We start from the raw sequence: 16,172 nt of genomic DNA, 5'->3' as shown, positions 1-16,172 counted from the left end.
CATCACTTTTCTCAGAAAGTTTTTAATGGCATTAATGGCATATCGTTCCATGCTTCCATCAATAATTTGAACCCCTCCCCCCCCTTTTTCCAAGTTTTAAACTTCAATTTTGAATTTTGATTCAGAATATTGACTTTTTAAATTTTCCAAATTGATTTTATGTTTGAGTTTAAGATTTAGTGTTTTCTTATCTTATTTGGTTTAAAGCTTTCAGCTTTCAGCTTTTTTTCTTTTCTTTTTTTTTTTCTTCTAAGGTGAGTAGTATTTAAGGGCTCAGGCAATAATTGCCAATAAATGTAGGGATTATTTGACAAAAAACTAATGTGAAAGGGGGAAGAAAACTAAAAGGATCAATGCAATGTTCAAATTAAGGCATTTTAATCTTATGCCATATGATTGAAAACCAGAAGCCGTCTGCAAGGTAGAAAGTGCATTAATCAGTTTAAAAACCTGCAGTTTGCTTCGGAAAACAGCCAGCAGTAAATTATAACAGAGTTGCAATCACTGAACAAAAATATGTACAAGTACCAAAATATTCCTTGAAAATTGACACTCTGTGACTCCTGAGTTTAGCTGGCATCTCGGATACATTTTTTACATATTTCCATGTACTTACTGGTATTGCCATGTGAGTGGGTGGACACCACTGGGTTTAGCTTGCATTTAGATGGGTCTAAATTTAAACTCTGGATGATTTGTGTTCAAAGACATGTGAGACATTCAATCACTAGGTGTTTTTATACATCTCGCTTTTTACTAACAGCCCCTTAATTAACCTAACATATTTTACTTAATGGCCTCCATAACACTTTGTCAAACTTTTCAAACTGTTCATCCCTTATAAGCACACTAAAGACTTGTGTTAGTATTTATTAAAAGGTAGGGGCTCAGGAAAATATGTATTGTTGGGATTTTCTCTCGGATTGCCTGTTTAAATAATTCTGACTTTAAACTATGCAAGAGCAAATTTGTATTTTATTAAATAAGTACTGGAAAAGTCACATTTTCTTAATATTTTATGGTGGATACTGTGATTTGGATTTTAAACATTCTCTTTTTCTCTCTTTGTGTATGTTTTTATCCATTTTGTATGTAAGAGTCGTGGCAATAAACATCTTTTATCAGATTATGCAGTGCTTAATTGTATTACCTGTTCCATTTGTCTTTGATGGGGTCTTGTTCTGTATTATGTTGTGCATTATAAATGCATGTCTTGGGAGACCTCATCCCCTCTCACCACAGAATTGTAATGAGTATGTACTTCTCCTCCCTGTTGAGAGCGGCGTGTTTACCTGGGGAACAACGGTGACAAGACGATCTTGTATTGTCAAATAATACCTTCCTTTGTCACAGCTCTATCTTATTACCCTAACAAATGGGTAAGTTGACTTCAGGAGGTGGATTCACATACAGTGGGGGTTCTACTGTGTCATCTGTCTTCATTAAAAGCAGAGTACCACAGGGGGAATAGGAAAATCAACATAGACAGTGCTGCTAATTTATGTATTCATCACTTTTGCAACACAGGAAGGTTTCTTTTGTCACTGTTCTCTATGGCCAGCATTGCTATACACTAGGCCGACTGATTCTAGAATTAATGAGAAGTGATTTATCGGAAATGGTTTTATTTAAATATAAATATGTGTACAAAGGTACAAGCAACAATAGCTCATTTTTAGCAAATAAAATTCTTAACACATTATTAAAAGAATGAACAAACAAATAGCAATTAGTTGTGTTCAAAACAAAACAGAAAAAAAAGCAGAATAACTGCATTTAATGATTGATGAACAACTTAGACATGAAAGTCTGAGGAGTCAAATAAATCAACCAAGATAGTTACGTATGTATATAAAGATACTTTACAATAGAGCAGCTTACACGCTGTACTTTTAAGGCTTATATAAAATATAAAAATAAAGACAAGCGATGATGTTTGCCTCCTCACTTTGAGTGACCTTTGTTCTCTCATTAGGCTGCCTGGTAACAGCTTTTCTAGACGAATGGCAGTACAAGTGTCCATACTGAAACATCCAGGAAGTGGAATGCAACAGGATCAGGTGCAGAAACCAAGGTCTCGAACATGAAACGGACATGAAGATAAACGCTGAAAGTTTTCACAAGACATAATTTGCATGCAACAGAGAGAGAAAGTATGGGCTCAGCCATTTGTACAGATACTTAGTGTTTCAGGGTAGTACTGTTTTTTTTTTTTTGTAAACATACTGAGACAATTTCAGTTGTAAAACTTGAGTGAATGGTCCGCATTAGGGACTGCCTTAGACGCCTTACCCCACCTGAGCCTACTGAAGTTGACGCTGCATTCAAGTTTATTTCAAGTTCAAGATTGCCACCATTTTCCAGATCTCATTTTTGATTGTTCTGATAATATCCTCCTCTTCTTAATACAATCAGAAAACACAGCAGAAACAACATAAGGGGTAGCACAGCAGTATTTTAGCATTCACCCCATTTTTCCCTATACAGTTACTACCATCTTTGGGATTTCATGGCCTCACCTTGTCCATCATGGTACAACACACAGTTAGCAAGTCCTCCACTATAATGAAGGCTAAAATACACATTCTCTCCATATTCTCTTTCTCTTATCCACTGCTATGTCCAAAATATATGGCGGTTATCAGAGGATGTTCCAGGAATACAACTTGCGTCAAAAGTATTCCACTTTTTGATTACTCTTCACACAGAGTGGTGCGTGTAGCACTTGTTGGTCAGTACAGCTATCCTGTTGTGCAGAAAAGTTTATGCCCATCTCTGTGGACAGCTCAGTCTTTTGTAGATGATCGAGACACTAATGTGCTTAGAATTCCTTTCGCATGCCAACAAGACACTAAATGACAGACAACAAAAGGCTGTTCATTTTTTTTTTCCTCAAACATTTCTTAACTTGTGATATCTTCTTTTAAAGTATTTAAAAGATTGTGTTTGACATTTAGTGTTGACTTAAAGTAAACTCTTGTATGTAGGTAAACAGCTATCCCAGTTGTTTTGGCCACCCAGATTCAGAAGATGGGTTTGATTCATGCTCTAGTTGGCCCCTTGCACTCACAAGGTATCATTTCTGGGTGGTCATCATTTCAAGACAACCTGGTGAGGTATCACAATATTGTCCATCACATTTTTGACTTGAACATCACAAGTGAAGACTTGGGAGTTCTACGGGGAGCATTACTGTAGATCCCGTCATCCATCACAGATTGATTGATTATCCCATTATCTTCATCATGACCCCCTTTGAATCTTGTCCAAACAAATTCTTGCTGGACCGTGAGTAAGAAAGTCTCTGTTCATGTTAGTCCATCCACATGTGTATGTGGAAGCGGCACCGCTCATCTTCTCACTTCTTCTGTACTCCTCTTTTACTCCATTTCTTGTCAAGTTAGACATGTGTCTGCATGCGTTGTGAGGGCCGGCCATAGTCTGACTGCTGGGAGGACACTTGTGAGGAGGCATAGGAGAAGCGAGATGAGCTAGACACTTTGCTTGCCTGATCCGACTGGTCATATGCATCCACCTTCTCATAGGAAGCAGGCTTAACATAGCTGGTGAAGGCACGGCCGTAGGTAGCAGGCAGGTAAGCTGAGCCACTGTAGACGGGATCAGTGGGATATATGCTGGCTGGTTGGTTGGCCGGCGACTGGGCAGCTTGCTGCTGTTCGTATGAAGATCTGCTCACTGTGTTGGTGGCATATCGGTGGGAGAAGTCATAGATACGAGGTTGGGTGCCATGCTGACCATACATGGGGCTTGGGGAGGGCAGCTGCGTAGGAGTGTAGACTGGCCGGGTGTTGGGCACATACTCCGAGAATCCACTGCTGCGGATGTGACGGTCATCATGACCACGAACGTTGTAGTATCCATTGGTTGGGTCCTATAAATAAGTATCATTTGAACAGTGGATGAGAAAAAAATGAAACTTTTGCTATTTTAAGCTGCTTTTTTTCCCCCCAATGCTTCTGCTTTTACCTTGATGTCCGATCTTTCGTCCTCCTCCTCCTCCAGGAGGTCGCTATGTTCTGTGCGTGATGTCCCTGGAGACTCACTACTGTTCGGCGCCTGAGGGAAGACCAAGTATTTCTAAAGAATTACAAGGATGAACATCACCTTACTTGAATAAGTACAAAAGAAAGTCTGAGCATTATGCTGCAGTTAATGTAATCACCCCCTCTCCTCACCCTCTACACCCCCACCCACTTCTCATCATGAAAAATGTCTAACACATGCAGAGAAAAGTAAAAATTAGATCTACCATGGGTTCTTTGACATCCTCCTCGTCATCATTGCCACGTGTGGCATTGTGATCACTGTGAACAATCTGGACTCTGATGTCACTCTTGGAAAGACGAGTGCACCTTTTACCTGTGGGAATTGCAAACGCTTTTACTTGACTTAGCCTGGTAGATTTGCACATCCAAGTTTACTTTAAAACCTCAAATGCAAGGTGGAAATGAGCAGATACTATTCAGCGTTCATATAACAGATATGAATATTTGTTTAATTTGAAGAGTTGGCTGTTTCCCTCTTGCCCATACTAACCGTTGAGCTCACCTTTGCCTGTGTGCCTGCAGCAGAGGGAAACCAGTGTGATGACACAGATGAGCAGGACACAACCTCCACCTACTGCTCCGCCAACAATTACCAGCATAGGCAGTGCCTCTGCAAGAGGAACAAGAACAGAGGAAAAATGTGGTGGGGAGAGTGGGAAGGGATGGTTGTCAAGAAGGGAACAGATAAAAGATAGTAAAGCATGATTGTCTGTCCAAAAAACTGCAGATAAAATAAAATTAAAGAAAATAAACCCATTCATTTGTCTTGCTAATCCCACAAACGCTTCAGTGCGTAAGAATTCATGTACACTAAGCCACAGTCCTGTTTTCTGTAGCATATGTTCATGCAGGCATCTCGCGGGCTGGCTATTGTCTCTAATCTCTCTGAAGGAAGGGTAACAAGGCCTGACATGCAATGAAGCAATAGACAGTAATCTAATTAGAGATTCCAGGAGATACCGCTGCCCATTTCTCTGGAGACCCCGCTCTGCTATGTTGATGTAAATTACTGGTGAGGACCTTATTTTTGGTGTCTGTTGCTACAAAGATTCCCACTATACCATCAATGAAGTAGTTCTACCATTTAATTTTTAAGAAAACTTAAAGGAGCTTGGCTCTGAGATGGTTATAGAGTGTATGATCCAAACTGCAAACACATGTGGGCTCCTCTAATTGACTTTTGTCCCCAATCAATATGTATGTTATGGGGCAAACACATTCATTAAAGCAGCCATCCGCTGATTAAATCATATCGATTAGAAGAGCATAATTAAGATAAGCGCAAGACAGGGGGACTGCTTTTACCTAATCTAACCTCTTTAACAGCAGGGACTGAGAGCATTGCAACAACTCTTAGTGCATACCTTGTTCCTTCAGCGTGACCAGGGCGGTGCCGGTGCCGAAGCGGTTCCAAGCTGTACAATTGTATCGCATCTGGAAATCCTGGGCCAGAGTCTCAGATAGCACCAGCGAGGACAACACACCGTGGTCGCTGGTCACAGTCTGCACCGAGTAACGACCAGAGGAACCTGAGGACAGTGTCATGTCCCCGAAGGTCCACACCTGTGGAGAACAGCCAACAAGGAGTAAGTACACTTTCTGAAGAATCTCTCACAAGTGACCAAAGCAGTTTATTCACACACTCCTGCCTGTTGCTGACTGAACAGCAGATTTTCTTTCTGTTTAGCTGACCTCTGAGGTGTTCCATGACTGACATGGCACATACAGTCATGTTTATGTTGCCTCCCACATCTGCTCTGCAGGTGAAGCCTAAGGAGGGTTAGGTAGAAGCAAGGTGAAATCAGGCTCCTCTCTACGGCTTCCAGTGGAGGGCCAGCAGAGCACCTGTTTCTCACTTCTTCTCACACCCTAATTATCCCCTCTCAACCCAGCATACGCTCAGCAGGTCAACAGGGTCAGCTGAGTGATGCCTCTTGGGCCATTAATTGAATGTGGTTTGGCTGAAACCTGCAGGAAGCTGGTCTTCTGCAGCTTCCCTAACTGCAATCATTCCTATCTAAAGTGTCTGTGCAATCACAGCAGTAAATGTGTCTGTGTGTGTTTCTTTTAACAAGTGTGGTTGAGATGCGGTGGTGCAAAGGTGTGAAGGTGAGGTCAGGGGTAAAGCTTGTCTGAGTGGTGGCTCTTGTGTGGGTGTGGCCAGCAACATAATAGAGTGTAAACTTCCACAGACAACTGAATGAACACACACAAATGAAATGTTCACTTACAATCTTATCAGGTGGAGGGCTGTTTCCCACCCGGCACTCCAACTTGCCCTTGGAGTGCTTGACAGCATGCTGTGTGGCGTCTGCTGTGATGATAGGTGGACCTGGTGTCAAGAAGAAAGTAGGAAAAAAGGAAATGAAGAAGGAAATAGTTAGTTTTTGTTTTGATTGGTGTATTTAGATACCATATGGCATTCCTACTTCCTCTGAAGCTGACTTTGGTATGCACACAGCTTGAATTCTAACGTCATTATAGTGTTTCTGTAGTCAAACTATAAGATCTGTTTCTAAATTTATATTCTGGCCCATATCTTATCCTCAGGATTGAAATATTAAACTTATCTGTTGACTGCTTCCTTTAAAGTATCTATTTTACAGGGTTTTGATATCAAAAAATCTTTATTATCTAAATATTCTCAACATCATAACCATTGATATTCACTACATATGACTCTGTAGAATAAACTAAGGACATTTTTTTTTTTTTTTTTTCCCCGCAGGGAAAAAATTGCTCAAAAAAATGAAATAATTTTTTGGGATTTTTTTGATTGGGACATCCAATTTAGATTAAACATGTTATATAAAACATGGCATTCAACCTCTCTTCTTATTTTCTCCGTCCATCTCTTTTCTTCTCTACATTTGTTCATTTTTAACCAAAAAACAAAAAATAAATGGTTATAAACAGAGGTGATATGAAGTGTTACTTACAAGTTGGCCCTCCCAATCAACCGTGTTTGACAACCTTTTCAGTTGTGAATTATTTTCTAAACTTTTGTTTTTAAATGTGAAAACGAGACATCTCGTTAACCATGGCCTAATTTTTTTTTAATCTTATTTGAATGAAGGGAAAATATGGAATAACATAAATGACAAAATATGTATTTGTTTCAAAATTTTTCTTAAGTGCCCTGCTTTGTAAACATACAATCATTATCCTCCACAGAAAGAAACCACTCACCATTCACAGTTAGAGTGACATCTCTTTCTGCAACTCCGATGCGGGGAACAATGGCCTTGCAGGTGTATGTTCCAGCATCCTCCTGGGTAACAGCCTTCAGCTGCAAAGTGTTACCATTGCTGAGCACCTAGTGTGAGATCCAGAAAGAGAGAGAGAGAGAGAGAGAGAGAGAAGTGAGGCAGTGGAAGGAAGAGGCAGACAAAGGAAACAGGAAATCAGTGGCTCACTCATTGTGGAGGCAGCACAGAGGTGGGCTGACCATTGTAACAAATGCTGGTGGTTTGAGTTTAATTTCATTGTGAAGAGCTTTAATCATGGCATTAAGCACTGCAGCCACCGCTGAGTGACCGTGCTGCTGGGGAGATTGTTGTAATTAAACAGTGGGGACAGATCGTAGCATACCATGTGTGAGTGGGCCCTCGCCTTTGGAGCTGCTACACTCACTCACTCCTTAGCTCATTGATCCCGTCATTCCATCAAGCTGTGATTAATCCATTTATCCCCACTCTATCCTCCTCCCTCCCTCCCTCCCTCCCTCCATCTCCACATCCTCACTCTCCTTTTTTGTTATTTCAACACACTTATGGAGTAACCCAATTAATCCATTACTCATGGTTGTGTGAGGGACAGTGGCAGTGGGTGGATTTAAAAAATGCCTGCACATTTCCCTCAGAGTGGCTGAAAGCGCTCTCTTAGATGACGGCATTGCTTATGCCACTCAAACACACTGTGCACTGGGGCTGCTTTCTGCAGCACAGCTTCAGAAATTATATTAGGTGCCAGGAGAGAAGCTCCTATGGGATGCCCCCTTTAATGATGTGTGCACTGAAAGACTTTTACTAGGGTGATGTAAAGTGAAGGTGGAAACGTCCCATTTGTTCCACACACAATGCTGACTGTGAGGAGATGGATACAGAAGCGCTGCTGGGTCTTTGTTACGCCTGAGCAGCAGACATGCTTCAGTAAAAGTTGCAGCACCTGTTGTAACTCTACTTGTTTGATCCCAAACAAGCAGAACCCTCGCTCCCTCCTTGGCTGATTGATTGATTGACTGATTGATTGACCAGCTGATTGTGTTGGGGTTATAACAACATGTCATGTGCGATGATTATTCTCTATGAATCTGTCAGTGGACAGACAGTTTTCTGCCAGAGGCTTTAGCCCTCGGGGAGCATGCTGAGAGAGGTGTTGAAAATTCAGCCTGAAAAAGAATGTGTCGGAGAAAAAGTGTGTGGGATTCATGCCTCAAGGCCATGTGTGAATGTTTCTCTCTCGGGGAGTGGTGTTGAGGCTTAGCTATCAAGATAAAGTGGCGACTAGTGTCTGCTGCCTTACCACACTCGAGCCTTGCTTCGTCCACGCCAGGGTCAGAGGAGGGTTTCCAGTCCATGCACAAGTAAAAGCTGCATCCATCCCCAGATCCACTGTCATTGGCTTAGGTTCTGACAGCAACCTGGGGCCAACTAGGATGAAGAAATCCATTTGTTACAATCAAAAACAGATGACTTTTGAAGCAGCATAAACCTAAAAATCTCAGCAGTTAAACTTACACTGCACATCAACCAGAGTGCTGACATTGGTGCTTCCCACAGAGTTGGATACCTCACAGGAGACAGGGTCAGTGAAGTAAGAATAGTCCACTGTCACCTCGAGACTGTCCCCATTTGCTTCAGAGATGGGCACTCCTCCTTTGGACCACCTATTGCAGACAAATTATCACATTTATTATGTTGCATTCGTTCAAGGAAGGTAATTAGCCACACATTTTAAAGCAGTCATTAGTTTATTCAAGGCTTGTGTCAATCAAATGCTGCCTTATAATCAGCCAATCTAATAAAACCCTGACAGTCTTGTGCTGCTTTTCTTGATTTCTGCTATGTTTTGAATAAAAATGGCCATTATTCTTGATGTCTATGCATGTTTTGAATTCAAATGAAAGACAGGTGGATACCTGTATCCAGTGATCTCAGGATTAGCTGAAGCAGAGCAGATGAAGAGAACCTTGGCTCCTTCGGTCACAGTCTGGGGTTGAACTGATAGTGTCACTGTTGGAGGGTCTGCAATTTACAAAAACCAATGTGTGACCAAATGTGGCTTTTAAAGTGCAACCACATGGATTCTTCTGTACAGGAATGCAGCTTAAAGCACTATTCTACAACATGATGTTTTAAAGACCCTTATAGACAGGCTGGTGCAGGACTCACGCTGGACATTGATAGTGACTGATGTCTGTCGTCCAGCAGGAGCGGCTGGGTTGAGAACCCTGCAGGTGTAGGTGCGTCCAGAGTCGCTATCTTCTGGGATGATTGGAAGCATACTGACAGCCGCCTCCCTCTTCCCATCCTCCATTAGTGACTATAGGGTTGGACGACAACATAAAACTGGAAATCAGCTCAGTGTTGCACAAAACAAGTCGCTATATGACACCGTATGACATTGCAGGACTTATTTTTCATGTGCAAAGCATTAAAATTGCCATCCTGTTCTTTGGCATGTCACTTAAATCATATACTTTATGAAGCAGCAGGGGGATATTGTGCTGTTCCCACATTTCTGAGAGTGTTCCCCGTCAGCGCTCCTTGTTTGTCATCATCTTTTAAATCTATTTACTGCCCACAGAAATCAATACGCCTAAGTGAGGAAAGGTGTAGATTCTGAGGATATGGCTTACTGCTCTTTCACTTTTACCCCCCTCTGTAAAACACACACATACACAGACGCAAAAAAATGTAATAGCCACAGTGATAGGTGTGTGTGTGTGTGTGTGTGTGTGTGTGTGTGTGTGTGTGTTTTTGGGCGGTGACGTTAAGAAAGAAGTGTCACACATCTTTGAAAAAGAGCGAGTGCAAGCTGAACCTTTTCCCTTGACAGCCAAATCAATGGAGCAGGTCTCTCACTTCCTCAGCCAGACACACAAAAAGCATTTTTATGCTAGATCAAATCACATCACTCCCTGTCACCACCGCTCACTCGGACAAAGCTTTGCCTATCCCCGGTCTCACTTTGAAAATAATATTGGAAAATCTCTTTTTCACACAACTATCTCGCCAGTTATCTCTGCATTCATGGCCCCTGCTCGATTCCTCCTTTCCTCCTCCTTACATCTCATATCCTCCCTTTCTCCCCTCCAATCCCGAACCCCCACCACCACCACCACCCTCCCCTTCTCACTGCAGGCTTTCGCCTTCTTAAATGTGGCGTTTAGCGTCGTTTAGCGTGGCCAGAGAGCATGAAAAATGTGACACTTTCCCAGCCGCGGCTGGCTCATGCTCTGGCGCATCCCCATTGTGTTCCTACATTGTTGTGGGTGATTTCTTCTCTGCAGAAACTCTACTGTATGAAACACTCATGCCTGTCTGAGCTTTGGCATGCTCCAGTTATGTTGTAGTGTCGCTGCATTAGTGAGCAAAAGGTAGGGGGGTAGGGGGGGTCAGGCTTGAGTGGAAATGGGAGGGGGACTGCAGAGAGGGAGAGAACAAATCTTGCAAGAGCAAAGTAGTGATGGATAAAAAAAGACTGAGACAGAAAATAAGAAAGATGAGAAAAATAAAAAAAAGACAATGAAAGAGAAGATTGAGTTTCACACCTAAAGAGAAAATATTTCTGTTTTGAACAGCTTTGCATTCATTTCTACCCACAGTTCCACTCTGCCATATTGTGTGGGTGTTAGTGATTGAATGACAGTGGGCTGAGATCTGTTCTTACTGTACCTTAGAATAAATAGCTGTCTCCATGACCTCTCCATCTCTGTACCAGGTGATCTCAGCAGCAGGTTTGGCTCCTGAGGCTTTGCAGGTGAGGTTGTGTGGTGTGTGGGCCTTCAGACGTACAACAGGACCACCTTCCACCGCAGGGTCAGAGGGAGGAACTGTAACACAGAGCAAACATACCACTCAGAAACAAACAAAAAAACAACAACAAAAAAACCCAAAAAAAAACCTCACTACAGCTCCAGGCCAGTACAAAGCCACACTAGTAAACAGATATTGGGCTTGCTGTTAGTCTTAGCTCAGCATCAATATATAAGCACACCTTGTTATTGCCAAATATCTGTTAAATAGGGGTTGTTTCAGACAGGAAAAAAAGACTGAAAACAGCTGTTATTAGAAAAAAGAAACACTCAACCTTATTTATTTCCTTCCTTGGGACTAGCATTATTGCTCTATTTGCTCTTACTGTTGCAGAGTGATGTTTCAACAGAATTGCTTATGTGTTCATTTATTTGCATGGTTTCGCACGCACCACTGGCAAGCCAAGCGTGCCACCCCTGATGAAGGCGTCTATCTCCCCAACCAATAAGAGAAGGCGTAAACATGGGGTTTGTGCTGGCCTTTCTCGCACCCTCCACAGAACCAATTTCACTGTGTGTATCTGAATTGTCAGAGGTCCTTCCGCTGCCACGGCACGGACACTAATGGAATCCGAGTGCTAGGTGATTTTAATTTCCATGCCGATTCCCCTGACTGCACTCCTACCGTTGAGTCCTTTGACTGTGCAGGATTGCTTTGGTCTCATCTGGCCAGATTGATTTACACACACACATATGCACATGCATAAGCATGCAAAGAAAAAGCCCCCTTCCTCTTTAATACTCATGTCCACGGAATAAATAAATAAACTGCAGTCAATGCAGAGGATTTAATTTATATGTTTATAACATGCATATAAGGCTCATGAACCACCTAGTTGGTCTTTCAGAGTTCATTTATTGTAAAAGTGGAAGTTTTATCAGCTCTCTGTCTCTTGGCAGCCTCACATGTACTGCTGAATCTTTTCATTTAGATGAAAATCTCACACAAACTGCTCACAATCTCATTGTTTGCATTACTCTGGCAACCCTATCCGTACCACTCCCTACTCTGCTTCTGTGAATGCAGAATCAAACGTTAAAAGCAACAGATGTGTTCACGGAGAGGAGGTTATGGTACAAAAAGGTTCTCATGATAATGTAGGACACTCTGCAGCAACAGGTCGGGACTACTGTTCCCCTCTTCATGAATAAGATTTGCTTTAAGGCCAATTTAGAGAGAATTGACAGGGCTGATTGATATTGTGATATTCCTTTGCATGCCACCAGATGCCAGCAGTGCTTTGTTGATTCCCACAAGATCTGTCACTTTTAATCCCCAACATGCCCACCCCTCCTCAGCACCCTCCACCTCTGAGCGTCTGCATGGAGAGGGAGATCACTCACATCACGTTAATGTAAAAAGCGCCTTGCGGTTGATAGATGTTGTGGCTCACTGTAAAATGTGCTAACTGTGCAGTTCCTGACTTTCAAGTCATTTGTGACTGCAGCAATCACATTATCCTGGATGTGTACAGTCTTGATTATCGCCACTAGGAGTTGAGGGTTCAGGCGTTTTCTTTTCTCCTTGCTCCGTCTTGTGCCTGAGCCATGCTTGGTATGCTCTCATGTCATGTTTTTCCACAGGAAAAGAGATTTGTGATAACATTATAAAATGCTAAAATGACAAGCATGTATTAATACGCTTTTGTTCAGTGTCTCTAATGTGATTTTTTTAATGTATTGTACACATGTTGCTATCACATTTGTCTTCTCCTTTCGTGTTTTATGATGAAGACACTCCTCTGAGTTTTTTTTTTCCCAAAGCCCTGCCAGCCTGCAGGCCTTGGCACAAGGGCTGGCTGTGAGAATCACGAATGAGCTGTGTATCTTACCTAGTACAGTGAGCTTGGCACGGTGGGAGCGCAGACCCGCCTGTGTAGCCTGACACTCATACACCGCGTCATCCGCCAACTCTGCTGAATCGATCAACAAGCTGTGCTCGCCTGATAGTGGGTTGCCCATTAAGGAGTAGCGCGTCCAGCCTGCGTGAAGCCAACACATAGAATAGAGTCAGTGACAAACAATCCAACCAACAACAAACACATCATGAAAGGAATAAAAAAAAATAAAAAAAAAATAAAGAGACTTGTGCCCTGAACAAAGTGGAAAGAGATGTGGAAAAGCTCTTTATAAGACACAAATGAAAGCATGCAGCACCTCACAGGGCAAGGCATTGAGCCATTGTGTTAGCAGAGCAGCATGAGTCTAGAAATGCAACACGTGAGAGGGCTGCTGCAGGAGGAGACTGTCCTTTAAACACAGACAAAATGAAGATGGGGTGGCTAAGGTCAAGAGGAAGCCTCTGCACTTTCTCCCTACTCTGCTACACATTTAAATGTCAGTGCGTGACAAAAGCCAATTGATTATCCACCTTCCTACAAGACTTTTAAAATGCTAAACAACAAATTAAAGTTCGCCGTGTGCAGCAGTAACCGATCTGTCAGCAGCGCATTCTTCTCTCGCCATTTATTTGTGTAAAACCCCAACAGTTGACAGAGAGAGACCGGATTTCTAATGAGACCTGGCATTGATTGTAGCAAGGCAGAAAGACACACTAGGCCGATAAATACAGACGCAAGGGAGGAGGTGGGGCAAGAGGAAAAAAATGGTTGGTTATAGTACCTGGTAGGTCTCTTTCTCCACCTAGTGCCAGGCCGTCTTTGGTCCACTGTACAATTCCTCTGTAACCCACAATGACACAAGGTAGAGTAACCGACTGGCCAGACACAACCACCTGGTCCTGGGGCTGCTGGGAGAAGTAGGCCGCTTGGGTGGCTGCTGGGAAAAACAAAAAAAAAGAAATGAGAGTGTATCTCATTGTTCACCTTCACTATGGATAACACATGAACACTTTACATTTAAATGAATAAAATACAAGTAGCATCCAAATATCCCAAAGAGAATTTAATCACACGTTTCGTCAGTGCCAAGCACTGTTCTGAGTTCTTCAACATCAAAAACGAGAAAGAGCAGACAGACACGACTGGGATGCTGCTTTCTTGCTTTCATGACACTTGTTGAGAGAAAGGCCAAGCCTGTGATGGGAAAATATTTTTTGTTCCCGATAAATGTGGCTTTTAAGACGAGGAATCAGCAGAGCCTCATAACTTATTTAAGTGTTTCCAAAGACCATATGGTTGTATGCTCACTGACATGATGCAAACACACTTCTGGGGGGAAAAATCTGCCACTCTTTCAATGTGCTTTTTGTAAAAATGGATGTTAAACAATCAAAACTCCATTAAAGTTCCCAGGGGACCCATCCGTTTGAGCCTGCTGAAAGTCAGCGGAGACACCTGCCGCCGTGTCGCTGCTGTGTTGAAATTAGGCGCACACAGTTTCTCTGGATTGGCTGGATTGCCTTCACACACACTGCAGAAACACAGCGTGAATATGGATGCACAGCTCCAACTGTTTGTGGCACTATGCTAAAGATTGAGTATTACAAATCCTACTGGCAGGGGAAGATGGCAACACTCCAGAGGTAACTAATCCATAGGGGAAGGTAGGAGGTAAGAGGGAGAGGCAGTCGGTTGGTTATCTAAGTAGGGTGTCTGTGTGAGTTGGGAAGGGGACTTAAAAAAAAATCTTCCCTCATTCTCCATCTCTATCTCTTTGTTGCTCAGTGGAGAATGGAAAGGAAGGGGGACGGAGAAAGATAAAGACGGTTCTATTCAGGCAGCGCTAAGCCCCCCCCCCACCCTCTTGAACTGCTTCTGTTGGTGGGAGCGCTTAAACAGACAGGGTTGCCCCCCCCCCCCCCCTTCAAGAGAAAAGAAAGCCACTGAAAGGAGGGCAACATACGGCGGCCAGAGACGCGCTATTGTCCCCTTGTCCCTCTCTTTTAATAGGCCTCTTCATTTCCAATCAATCCTGCTAAATGCAAGTTTAATAGCTTTTCAATAGCAGCTTTCCCCCCAGAGGGTAGCTGGGATTTTCTCTCTGACTCACCCCTTTTCTTTTTCCTCATCTCTTCCCCCTTTTCCTCACCCCATTCTCTATAGTTTTTCCTTATTTGAAAAGGGGGGCTTCCGAGTTTGTTGGCAGTGTTTATTCCACACTCAATTACCCACTTCATCTCGGGGTGCACCATGGACTGAATCCTACCCCTCTCCTTTACCCATTGCACCCTCCTGCCTGTGTCATGCAACAGCACAATTAAAGCTGCCAAACAGTGTGTTCATCAAGAACGTGAGTTCTCCACAACCTGGACCATTGCGGTTCTTGAGTAGTTTTCACCTGGACCTAGTGGCTCTTATACGCTCCATCTGGACCAGATGAAATGATAAGACAGTTAGAAAATAAAAAGTGTAAACACACGAAAAAAAAGCACCCCAATGTTTTCTCTCTCTGAACACCACCTTACCAAGCCATCTTAAAAGAGAATGAGCTGTTGGTGCAAACAGGTAGCCTGTATGTGTGTCACGCACCATGGATCAAAGGAGGCCAATTTGAGAGCGTCAATGAGAAATGAAACGCCTCCAGGCTCAGGCTATTAAGCGTTTAGTGAAGGCTGGAATTTTCCTGTCATACCTTTAAAAACTGCTGGTTTTCGCAGTCTGCCTGCTTGTCTCTAACATTCTGCCTTCATGAGCTATTGAGTGTTTTCATATTCTTCCCCATGCACAGCGAGCTGGAGATTTCCCTCATTGTGCTTGCAACAGTGCAAACATTGATTGCAATTAAGTATCTTGCCCAGAATATCTAAATGTTTACAATGGGTGATAATTCACTGCATTGGTTGATTGTTTAGATGGATTACATGCATTGAATTGTTTTCTCGTTACTTCACCCACATACAATTTCTCATGCTCACAAAATGGCAATTAATGCCACATGCGCACATATACATATACAGCTATACAAATATAGAGCACAGAGTGTGTGCTCTAGTGAGTGTCTTCACACTGTATGAGTGATTCATGGCTCTCCAGATCCCTTATTGAAAAAGCTCAACAGAACATCTTGACTGGCTAATGACTCATGCCAGATTCCTTTAATTCCTCCTTGCTGAATTAGACAATTCTTTGACAGTGTATTAGCAGCTTAATTACTTGAATACATTT

General features: G+C 42.6%; 1 protein-coding gene across 1 annotated transcript in view; it reads right to left on the bottom strand.

The window, feature by feature from the left end:
• Positions 1–1,875: 1,875 nt before the first annotated feature.
• The window catches only part of kirrel3l (kirre like nephrin family adhesion molecule 3, like), a 32,936-nt gene continuing 18,639 nt past the window's right edge, over positions 1,876–16,172 (bottom strand). Inside the window, exons 2-15 of the mRNA XM_079240996.1 lie at positions 13,729–13,884; positions 12,939–13,088; positions 10,967–11,124; positions 9,461–9,611; positions 9,208–9,313; positions 8,807–8,955; positions 8,592–8,719; positions 7,257–7,383; positions 6,299–6,399; positions 5,432–5,630; positions 4,570–4,677; positions 4,271–4,380; positions 3,988–4,077; positions 1,876–3,892 (exon numbers count right to left, since the gene is read on the bottom strand). Coding sequence (XP_079097122.1) covers positions 3,401–3,892; positions 3,988–4,077; positions 4,271–4,380; positions 4,570–4,677; positions 5,432–5,630; positions 6,299–6,399; positions 7,257–7,383; positions 8,592–8,719; positions 8,807–8,955; positions 9,208–9,313; positions 9,461–9,611; positions 10,967–11,124; positions 12,939–13,088; positions 13,729–13,884 — 2,225 coding nt within the window. The 3' untranslated portion in view covers positions 1,876–3,400. The remainder of the gene's footprint in view (positions 3,893–3,987; positions 4,078–4,270; positions 4,381–4,569; positions 4,678–5,431; positions 5,631–6,298; positions 6,400–7,256; positions 7,384–8,591; positions 8,720–8,806; positions 8,956–9,207; positions 9,314–9,460; positions 9,612–10,966; positions 11,125–12,938; positions 13,089–13,728; positions 13,885–16,172) is intronic.

This window comes from Telmatherina bonti (genome assembly GCF_933228915.1).
Source record: "Telmatherina bonti genome assembly, chromosome: 5".
Taxonomy (NCBI): Eukaryota; Metazoa; Chordata; class Actinopteri; order Atheriniformes; family Telmatherinidae; genus Telmatherina; species Telmatherina bonti.
The sequence above is the reverse complement of the archived record's forward strand: the minus strand, read 5'-3'. Positions and strand labels throughout refer to the sequence as shown.